The 11,289-nt window shown below is 42.3% G+C and overlaps 1 protein-coding gene across 2 annotated transcripts; it reads right to left on the bottom strand.

Moving 5' to 3' along the window:
* Positions 1-1,024: 1,024 nt before the first annotated feature.
* lancl1 (LanC antibiotic synthetase component C-like 1 (bacterial)) lies at positions 1,025-10,880 on the bottom strand. Of its 2 annotated transcripts, none has more exons than XM_026159276.2 (10): positions 10,761-10,880; positions 10,284-10,430; positions 10,077-10,194; positions 8,873-9,083; positions 7,897-8,044; positions 7,603-7,749; positions 7,015-7,197; positions 4,635-4,811; positions 3,782-3,854; positions 1,025-1,758 (listed from the first exon to the last, which is right to left on the bottom strand). In XM_026159276.2, the coding sequence occupies exons 2-10, from the start codon at positions 10,368-10,370 to the stop codon at positions 1,682-1,684; spliced, it is 1,221 nt and encodes a 406-aa protein (XP_026015061.1). In that variant the 5' UTR covers positions 10,371-10,430; positions 10,761-10,880; the 3' UTR covers positions 1,025-1,681. The 2 variants fall into 2 exon arrangements, with proteins under 2 accessions (XP_026015061.1, XP_026015062.1); XM_026159277.2 differs by having other exon boundaries at positions 10,753-10,872.
* Between the last annotated feature and the right edge of the window lie 409 nt (positions 10,881-11,289).

Genomic DNA, 11,289 nt, shown 5'->3' with positions numbered 1-11,289 from the left:
CATTTATAATACTTTGCTTCCAAGGAGCGAGACTTTCTTGCTGTCAGTTGGTGTTGAGCAATAGGTCTCCAGTGCATATGGTGTGCAGGATATCCTTAAAAGATTTGAGGAAACTGGAGTCGAGGACCAAAGCAGAAGTGTCAGGCCTGAAAAATCAACTACAGATGGACAAGATTTAAAAGTCATGTCCTTAAACATCCAAAGAAGAGCTTTGAATGTCCTTCAAGAAGCCTGGAGAACTATTCCTGAAGACGACTTAAAGAAATAACAAGAAAGCTGCCTAAAATAGTTCAGACTGTACTGAAGAATAAAGGTGGTCACACCAAATATTGACTTTCAAGCTCGATAGAATTGTACAAACTCTGTTTTTGCCTTAAACACCGGGAATTGAGGGATGGAACAAGACTTTTGCACATTACTACATGCTTATGATCTTCCTTAAGTACAACCAGTTGTAAGAATACAGCAGTTTTCCATAAACATTTTTTGGCCTTTTGGACAAGTATATATATATATATATATACACGATTGTTAAAATAGAATAAATGTTTTCTCTAAAGTAGGTCCAAAAGGAAGGAAAGACACTTATAGTGCTGCTAGGCTGCCTAAGTTGTCATCGTCTATGTAACACAAAGCAATCAGCTGCTGAGCATCAGAACGGACACGTTGGAAGATACTTGTAGGAGCGCGTGAACCACAGTGAAGCACATGCCTTTGGAGACCACTCCCCTCCTGGACAGATGAGCTCTATTTTTACTCTCATTCCCACTGGTGGTATTGAGTTTCTCCTACGCTGCGTTTGCTCTGCGAAGACTGAGGTCTCAAGACTCCCTGGTACAGTAGCCACCTCCCCCTTCACCACCTCCTCCTACCAAGCTGGCCGTGGGTCATAAAGAAGCTCTGGCAGGGAGCTTAAAAAAGAGAGATGGCATTGTGTTGCTGCTTGGTACATGAGCCTTATATGGAAAAGACTGGATTAGATGAGCTAATGGTCCCACAGAGGAAGAAAAACAGAAAATTCAACTCATTGCAATACAATATTTATCACTTAAAGCCAGTTTAAACCCAAACTTTGCTTGCATACACCAAATGATAATGAGAAAAAAACAAAAACATCTGATGAGATATAAATACACTGCTAATGAAGTCACCACTGAGTGAACTTTGTGGCTCTCTGCTGCCCCTCTGTGCTTTTTCTTCACCGCTGCACAACATCGACAAACTAGGCAGCTGCGTTACGTCTGGTGCAACGCAACGGAGCATTGCACCAGACATTTCTACACCCAAAAAAGACAATAGAAAACAAAAGCATTTAAACTTACAGAGAGCAGACAGATATATACAGCTAAGTGCTAAAAAAAAATTACAGTCAGCTTTCCCATGTTTTCATTTTAAAATTAGTTCCCTTCCTTTTAGTTCACAGAGCAGGAGTTGCTGGGGCATGCTAGGGAAGCTCACAACCTTGACACGTTTCCAAAACATTACAGGAAATGTATTGTTAATAACACATGACGTTTCCAGGTGGGAAAAGCAGGAAAAACATGGCACAATGTCTGAATGTTGAATTAAAAGCCAGCCGTCATGACTGCGGTGCCCATGTGTGACAAAGAGCAGAGCGGTGTGGGTCTTCTTATTCAATGATTTCCAGTGTGGGTCTGGGATCATTACCCGCAGACACTTTCTACACCTCAAAGGCCGGGAAGCGGGCGCTCATTGGATGCAGAAGGTCAGCCAGGAAGTAGATGGTTCCTGCCATGCCTGATAAGAAGAAGGGACACTGTTTAGTTAGTTTAGTTTCCGTAGATACACGACCAATAATATGGCCTCCCCAGTCAGCTAGCTGTGGTCTCATGCATGTATCACTTATTCCTATCAGATGAATTATATACTTTACTTATGAGTCATTATGGGTTTTTTTATACAGTTATATTTGAATGATTACCAAAGCAGGACTTTGAATCGTCTCTAAAACAGACTACCCAGACAGCTGGAGCTGACTGCTGTTGCTAGAGACTGAACTGAACCTCTCCACCACGTTTCTGCTGTTGGGGCAGAAATCCAAAGACTGAAGATTCTGGTATTTTATTTATATGTTTCTCTAATAAAAACACATTCGTCTGTGTGTTGTACACAAATATAACTATAGCATTATCTCATAATTTAATATTGCAGTGGATACATCCACTACCACTGAAAACTGACCTTGGTAAGGCAGCTTATCAGTTTTCTACATTCACTTAGTAACAGAGAATCAGTTTGGTTGATGTAATTATTAGAAAGCTGATATTTGTACCCTTTTTGTTAAACCTGCAACCCTGGCTGCTTTAACACTGCACTGCAGAAAGTATTCACTCACCCATTCAAAATCAGGTGTTCCAAAAGTTTCCATGGCAACAGGTGTATAAAATCAAACACCTAGGCCTGCAGACTGCTTCTAGCAGCTCAGTGACTTCCAGAGTGGTACTGTGATAAGATGGCATGTGTGCAACAAGTCCAGTCGTGAAAGTTCCTCACTACTAAATATTCCACAGTCAGCTGTTAGTGGGATTATAGCAAAATGGAAGCAATTGGGAATGCTAACAACTCAGACATCGAGTGGTAGATGGTAGAGTGCGTTGAAGTGGATGGTGCGCAGAGGTCACCAACGTTTTGCACAGTCAATCGCTACAGACCTCCAAACTTCATGTGGCTTCTGATTAGTTCAAGAACAGTATGGAGAGAGCTTTATGGAATTGGTTTCCACGCTGAGACGTGTTCTCTGGAGTGACGAATCACACTTCTCCATCCACTCTTGGTTGGGCGGTTGCCAGGGGAATGGTACTCCATGAACTTCACTGTGCCAAGTGTAAAGTTTGGTGGAGGGGGGGCCAAGGTGTGGGCTTGTCTTTCAGAAGTTGAGCTTGGCCCCTTGGTTCCCATAAAAAGAAATCTTAATGCTTCAGACTACAAAGACATTTTGACCATGTCATGCTCCTAACTTTGTGGGAACAATTTGGGGATGGACCCTTCCTGTTCCAACGTGACTGCACACCAGTGAACAAAGCAAGGTCCATAAAGACATGGATGTGCACGTTTGGTGTGGAAGAAGTTGACTGGCCTTCACAGAGTGCTGACCTTAACCCGACAGAACAGCTTTGGGATGAATTAGAGCGGAGACTGTGAGCCAGGCCTTCTAGTCCAACATCAGTGTCTGACCTCACAAATGTGCTTCTGGAAGAACGGTCAGTAATTCCCATAAACACTCCTAAACCTGTGGAAAGACTTCCAGGAAGAGTTGAAACTGTTATAGCTGCGAAAGCATGATCTGACATCATATTAAACCCGATGGGTTAAGAATGGGATGTCGCTCAAGTTCATGTGTTTGTGAAGGCAGACGAGTGAATACTTCTGGCAGTACATTGTGCATTTATGTGTGAGGGACAGATGAACATGTGTGAAGCAGCTGGCTGTGATTACAAGTTCATATTTCTTACCACAGAAGCCAATTTAGCTCCTTTCAAAATAATCTTATTCAATTTCCACTGCACTACTCCTGTAATCTCACAGCATGACTCATTTATTTGCACTTGTAATTCTTACTACAATGTAAGCCATGCCTGCAACCTGGCAACAGCAAGTCTTAAATATCTAACAATGTACCAAACCCAGAAAAATGGCATCACTAAAAATGTAGTGCTTAGTTTACCTTGTAATCTGTGACACATGTAACAAAAACTTAAAAAATGCCCTTTTGTGCATAACATGATATTTTTGGAAGGTTGGATCTGCCATTATGCATTACCTTCAAAGAGAGAGAAGGGAGTGTCTGGTGTCCGACATCCATGTTTGCCGTAGTTCATACACCAGTCTGCAAACTGCAGCGAAAGAGAAATTAATGTTACAACAGTAATGACACTGGACTGCTGATCCGTCTCCGGAGAACAGCGAGCAAATGTCAACAAGTCCTAAAAATCGGGCCCTTCTCTGTGAAATCCGAGCATCTGTCGATGTATCGGATTACGACCACAATGTTGTGCTTGGAGGCAGGCAACACATCTGAAGAGTCTATTTCCATCTATGAATAGATTCATATTAATGAAAGCACATGTGGAACTCTTGCCATCTGGAGTGCATCCAAGACCAGCTCGCTAGCGGCTAGCGAGCCACACTTTGACGCCAACTCGCACAGACAGCGACCGACCTGCTGTCAATAAACATAAAAGGCCCTGCCTCTCACATGCCCATCGTTTCTGGAATAATTTTCAATTTTAGGGCTGGCGAGTGACCAACTACGTTCTGATTGGTTAAGCTTTGAACTGAAGTTCAATATGACTTTTGCGTCTCACATCAAAGTCGTTGAGCGTCGAGGGAGGACGCGACAGAGACTCAAAAATGGAATTATAAAAGGACTTCTCGTGGCTTTCTACAAACACATTAAAATTTCAGGGATAAAAAACGTCCTGCTCTTATGAGGAACCCCTAGTCATAACTCTACAGCGTCAGACAGTGGAGGCATTAATCAAGCCTTTGGACACTAATTATGATGGATGCACTGCTGGTGCGACGCAATTAATATTTGCGGTTATTTGATCAGACGACTGGCCGCTGCAGCCCAGGAGTGATTACATTATTAAAGAGCTTTTATGTCCTCTCACCATGCAGGCTCTGTACAGGTGCTTCGGATCCTGCGTATGCCGGTACAACGCCAAGAAAGTGTAGGCGTTACCAGCCGCGCCGTGGCACAGGCCGTAGCCCTTTTTCAGCAGGCCGTACCACCACACCACCTCCCCGCACTGCAGAGCGTCGCCCAGGTACTGAGGAACTCTGAAAGCCTGGAATGAGGGACATGTCATCATCTTAACTGTGATAAGCATAAAGCAGATCTTGATTTCTGTGAGATCTGAATTAAAAAAAACCTCCAAGTTAAAAAGAGAACCTCAGCGGTACTGTATAAACGATACCCTCTGTCTCATGTAGCACGATAAGTTAAGAAATACTACAAATAAACTGTTCTGTGGATATGTTCTGTGAGGACTGTTTGTCCTTTAAATGTCATTCATTGGCAATATTATTCAATTTAGACAGAAAAGGGAGAATTTTATGAGATTAAAACATGACTCTACTTCACCACAAGATGGCACTATGAGTCTTTCGATGACCCCTGTGTTTCTCAGACAGTGGTTTTTAACAAAGTACCCCACAGAACCCCTTTAATTTGTCAGTTAGGCTTAGCTAACTGTTTATAACCATCCATAAGTAACAACTTATTTCAACCCTTTACCCGCAGCTTTTAGTGACTATTCCAGTTAACAGCTGCCCACAATGTTTAGTGACTGGTTTGAATAGAATAGAATAGCCTTTATTGTCATTGTACAGAGTACAACGAAATTGGAGTGCCACTCCCTTGGTGCAAGTTTCAATAATAAATATAAATGTAAAATATAAAAAGTACAAAAAAACAATCGTAAGTACTCAAACAATAGTATGTACAATATATACAGGATAGCAGCATTAATATAATGACAGTATGACAGGTGAACTGCTTATCCACCAGTTCACCTAGCTAAAGTACTGTGCAAAAGTCTTGAGCCACCCCTCATTTCATTATATGTTGCTAGGAAATCTGGAAATAGGTGCCGACAAGGAGCAAAATATAATGAGCTGAAAGATGGCTCAAAACTTTTGCACAGTTATGCATTTTAACTATTTAATTTTATGGACAGTTAACAAAAATATTAATGCAGTTTAATCTTTAAATTCATACTTACAGCTAACACATTGTGGGGATTAGAGAAATATTTTGCTGCTATTGTTAATAATCATCATCATTACCATTGCATTAATAATTAATATTGATATTGTATTCAGATGTTTAAACATATTGGTACCCAATTAGCCTTTATTACAGGTGCAGCTATAACCACTTTAAACTGTTGAGTTAAATCAATAATCTTAAATGCTTTTGAATGCTTGTTATAATCTTAAATGTGTATGTGCTGATTCTGTTGGGTTATAAAAGAAAGGCCTAACTCTGAGTACACTCTGTGCCAAAGTAGACAGGAAGCGCAGGCTTTTGCAGAGTGTGCTTGTGAAAGTGGAACTAAAGCAGAGTCTAAGTGTAAGTTACTTTGAGGAGCTGTTGGGAGGATGCTATTTGAATAACCAGGTTATTCATTATTGTCTTTTATACATTTATATCTTTTGATTAAGCTTTTAGTAGAAGTTCTTGATTAAAACATTTATTCAACATATTACAAATATAGTTTCAGTTAGGTTATTATGCACATGAGAAATTGGCCTCTCTTCTCATAAGACAAAGTTCGTGTGAGGTCGAGCCACGCACGCACGCACGCACGCACGCACGCACGCACGCACGCACACACACACACACGTACACATACACAGCAGTTAGACTCAGGGGTAGGTGAAGGTTCAAATAATATTTTGTAAAAGCTTGCAACTGCAAAATTGTGCCTGCAAAAGAACAGTTTGTTGCATGTGTGCCTGATGTTCCAGACGATAAGCGAGCGTCCGGCAGCGACAGGAAGACACCTGGGATGGAGACAAGGCGATGTTGTTTTGCAAACTGTGTTAAAAGTCATTGTGGTTTTGATTTGACGTATGCATATATTGTATCTGCTTAACGCATGAGGGGGCGTTATAAATTTCCCTGATGGTATAAAAACAACTGATTGTGTATTGTTCGAGAGAGATCGATGCTGATTGTGTAACAGTGTTCATGTCTCCACGCGTGTTCAGTAAAATCATCGTTTGACTCCACCCGGCTGGATCAGTGTTGTTATTTTGGAATTCCTCCTGTATCCCTCCTCAATATTTGAACCCTAACAACATCCATACAACTGCACTTTTATGCATTACTTTTAGCCAACTGCTGACTTTTCTGCTTAACACTGTTCCGGTGAACAGACTAACTAAATGCAGTTTCATGTAGGACCTGGTACACAAACAGACTGAACAGACTCACTGTTTCTTTCTGCAAATGAGTAATCAAATTTTCAAGCTCTCAGTCTTTACCTTGTAGGCCTGCAGGAGCATGTACACGACCCCCGGAGATCCGTGGCACCAGTGCACCAGCAGGTCTCGATCGTCCCCCATGCAGGGAGGGTAGTTTCCCGAGGGGAACTTAAGACGGCAGACGTGGTCGACGCTGGGTTTCACCAGCCTGTGCACGAGCTCCTCCGAGAACACAAAGCCAGGCTGTGAAGGAGGGGTAAGATCAAGTTCAGCGGAGGGAAAAAAAGGTGACAGGTGGCAACTTTGGTAGAGCGCGAGGTACCCTGGAAACAGACAGATTAGCTTCTGCACAAGAGCACTTATTAGAAAGTTAACTTTGGAGCTAGCATAATTAACTTTTTAGATGGCATAACAAATATTTGCAGGCTTGGCTTCTTAAACGAGGAGAGGGATTTGTATGTTTTCTTTGATTCTTAGAACTGAAAATTTAATAACTTCAGCTTTCAGAGTTCTTGGTGCAGCCATAGATCCCTTCGAATGAAAGTGCATACACCGAATTACTGCAAAACCACAGAAAATTATTTCCCATATGGCCTGCACAAGCACAAGACTACTCCACTTGCATCTAAAACCAGGATCCTGTTCCACCTGCATGAGGAAGTAGTAGATGCCAGCCAGGCCGTGGGCGGCCCCCACATACTGCTCCTGGTACCACTCGTACATCAGGGGGCTCTGGTTCTGGACCCGGAACTTCCTACTGAGGTGCTCACCCGATTCCAGCACAGCCTGGGTGATCTGCGGAAAGAAGCAAAAATATAAATTAGTGGAGATAAATGAGAGAAAATGGTTTAAACCTAGAGGTTTCTATGGCAACTGTCGCTCTCACAAAGAAAATACAACAAAATAAAAAACTTTGGACTGAGTGCACTGTTTCTGAATCACCTGTTGGATGTATCCATCTGGAATCCTGTCTTTTCCAAGCTGCTGGTTGATGAAGACCAGTGAGTAGAGGTAGCCCACCCGCCCATACAGCAGCTCGTCTGGCAGCTCGCCCGAACCCTTCACCACCGTCTGGTGGTACTGCATCAGCCTGGTGGAGAGGCACAGGAAGTTTGTGACAGATTTTTTGCACCACTGAACCACATCTTAAAATAGACCTTCTATTTATGACGACCTATAAGCGCGTACAATTAATTATATCATAAATGCGATTCCTGCTCCGGCAGTTAAATGAACTAGATCCGGACCATTAAGCTGGAAATTAAACTGGTCCAATCGGCTCCATTCGAGTGCATTTGATTCATACTGCAGATACTTAATAAAGCTGTAATAGCCTCAATAATACTAAGTGCAGTTGTATTGAAGAAAACATGCTGGCACGCAACACAATGATGTAGGCTATACAAACTGCATATTTTAATGGCTACGGAGGGGGGGTGGGGGGGGTCTAAATTATTAACAGGGACAAAATGTTTCTTTTTGCAGCTCACAGGCTCAGACTGGTGCTCTATGTGTTTCACAACATCATGGAGGAGATCCCCACAGAGGCAGACGTGCCTCTAACCTGTAACAGAAGACTCTCAAGGAGAAGTCTTTCACAGGAGGTGAGGTTTTGCAGGGAAACAATGCTGCAAATGTGAGTGCTAAAGAGCGTTTCAGTAACAGTGGAGTGACGTTACACAGCAAATCCATAAAATAAAAAGCCTTTTTCAGTATTTTCTTTAGTGCATTTGACATTTTTTGGGCCAGGAAAACTATCGCCTGTCAAACAGGAGAAGAAATCTGGCATCAAAACACATTTTCCTAAAGAGAAACCTCCCAAGAAAGGAGAAAACTGCTGCAGACACAGTGGTGGTTACGTAGTACACTTTAATGTACACCTAAACTCATTACTTATACCGACTTATATGAGGCTGACCTGTTGATGCACTCGTCGCTCTCTTGCACTCTCTGAAGGCGATAGAAGACGACAGCAGCCACGGCCAGCGGCCCCGCATCCCCACACAGGAAGGTGACGTCATGGCGCCGGGTCAGGCACTTGAGGCTCTGGGTGACATGCTCGAGAGCTTTGTGAAGGAACGAGGGCTCCCTGAACACATCATGGAGGTGCAGATAGAGCAGGGCGATGCCTTTTAAGACACAATGTTGAAAGTTTGGAAAGCGCCCCAAAATTTTTTCTTAATTTAAAGGTATACTGTATCTTGCAATTAGATGCTAGTAGATTTCAGTCAACTGAGTTTTGTTTTCTTAGCCCTCCCATTTCAATTGCATAATCCTAGCTACCATCGCTGCTTTAGGACAAACAACTCTGGCTGCCATTTATTTGTACTGAATGTATTTGTACTGTTTACCTCAGCTGTCAATGCTATTCAAGACGAAGAACAAGTGTCCACCTTTATTTACTCCGAGAGGCTGTAAAAGTCTAATATGAGTCCATGAGTCCATTAAGCCCCCTTCTGTCTAATGACAGTGATACTGAGGTGAGTTGTTGAGGATATCCTGAACTTTTCCAAGCACTGCTGTTTTTGCTGCTGTTAGCCTCTGCTAGCTGCTGTTAGCAAGCCTTACCAAAATGTTCTTTGAAGCAGCTCTAACATTGTTGTACCTGGACACTTAAACAACTCTTATAAAACTACTGTTTATTGGAGACAAAGTATAATTTTTAGGACACTCAAGCCTAACATTAGCTGGCTTAATGTTGGCTTAGCAAGAAGGTCCAGGGTTTGAATCCACCATCTGGCCGGAGACTTTCTGTGTGGAGTTTGGATGTTCTCTCTGTGTATGCGTGGTCAAAAGACAAGACTGCCCACAGTCCAAAGACATGCAGTTAGTGGAGTTAAGTTAGTGGAGGTTAAAGGTTATGCTAAATGGCACCACGGCACTCGCTCATATGTATTATTAATTAATTAATTAATTACGTTTAGAAGAAGGTATCAGTCTGTTGGAAGACATAATTACACAATAATTCATGTTCATTAGTAGTCCACATAAAAAAAAGAAGGTCTCACTGAAGTAAAGCTGCATACAGGTAAACGGCAGAACAGTCTCACAGCATGTGCACAGTTACGTGCATTTCCCTGCTACTTGACTTATTTATCCCAGCTGTGTAATGCTATCATCACCTGCCCAGCCAGTGTAAGCAGTGCAGTCTCTGGGATCAGCAGACCTAAGCCCATTCTCCATGACACCTAACAGCTCGCTGATCTTGCTGCTCAGCCGCTGGGCAAACTCTGGTGTGAGCTAAGGGTTTAAAAAAATACAAAACAAAAACTGTAAATATCATGGTGGACATGAAAGACATGCTCGCACACTTCTTTTTAATGCATTACCTTTCCCTGAAAGTCAAAAAACGCCTGTGTGGATGCGAGGCTCCCATCATAGTCGGGGTAGGGATTCTTCAAGGCTCTTGTGTCCATTTTCAGAGCCTTGTTACTGCTGCTGCGCTGTTTTTTATTTTATCTGGGTCAGAAAATAATCTGCAGGGAAAAGAGGCAATGTAAAAGCCGCAAGAAGCACAGACGAAGATCGTGTAATAGAAGCAAGACTAAAAATAGCAAATTATCGATCCTGTAACATAGAATATAAAACAACACGGAGCATCGAGCCTGCTAGGCAGAGCTCCACACCCCCACACACCAACTCATGACAGCTAAGCTCAACTACGCTGCTTCTGATTACGCAGCTGAAGCTAGCTGCTAACATTAGCCGCTAGCTGCAAGGTTATGTTGTTATAAAGTAATGAACGACTTTATACCTTCAAATTATGACAGGGTGAGAAAATAAAATAGAAATTTGCACCTTGGTACCTTTGCAAGCGCTGCACTGTTGGTGTTTACTCTTCTTTGTCTTCACTTTTAGCTGACGGTACATCCGCACTGCTTTGCTCACTACTGACACCTCCTGCGGCAGGAGTGGTACTGCAGCTCAGAAACTCAGGGACGTCAAACTCATTTTGTATCGTGGCGTGAGCCACCTACACAGCGCAGTTTGATCTGAAGTGTGCCAGAAACTCCCCTTTCTGTCAGTGTACATGAGGTTAAGTACACATATAATCCCGGAGATATCTTAATATACGAAAAAGAAGTGCAGTTTCAACTCAGTTTCTCAGTTTTTCAACTGATAAAGCTGATCTACTCTATCAGCATGACTCTTTGGGCTTAAATTGTATGAAAGAAATTTGTAAAATTACAAAAAGAAGAAGAAGAAAGCCTCTGGTTGCTCATTGCCTAGACTGTCCTGTAAATATAAAAATATTTTTGTTGATTCATTGAAAATGTCCTACTTTTTAAACAGTCTAAAACAGGACTACCAACACTAACAAGGACACTAGCAATA

This window comes from Astatotilapia calliptera, chromosome 23, assembly GCF_964374335.1.
Source record: "Astatotilapia calliptera chromosome 23, fAstCal68.1, whole genome shotgun sequence".
In the NCBI taxonomy this organism is placed as follows: Eukaryota; Metazoa; Chordata; class Actinopteri; order Cichliformes; family Cichlidae; genus Astatotilapia; species Astatotilapia calliptera.
The sequence above is the reverse complement of the archived record's forward strand: the minus strand, read 5'-3'. Positions and strand labels throughout refer to the sequence as shown.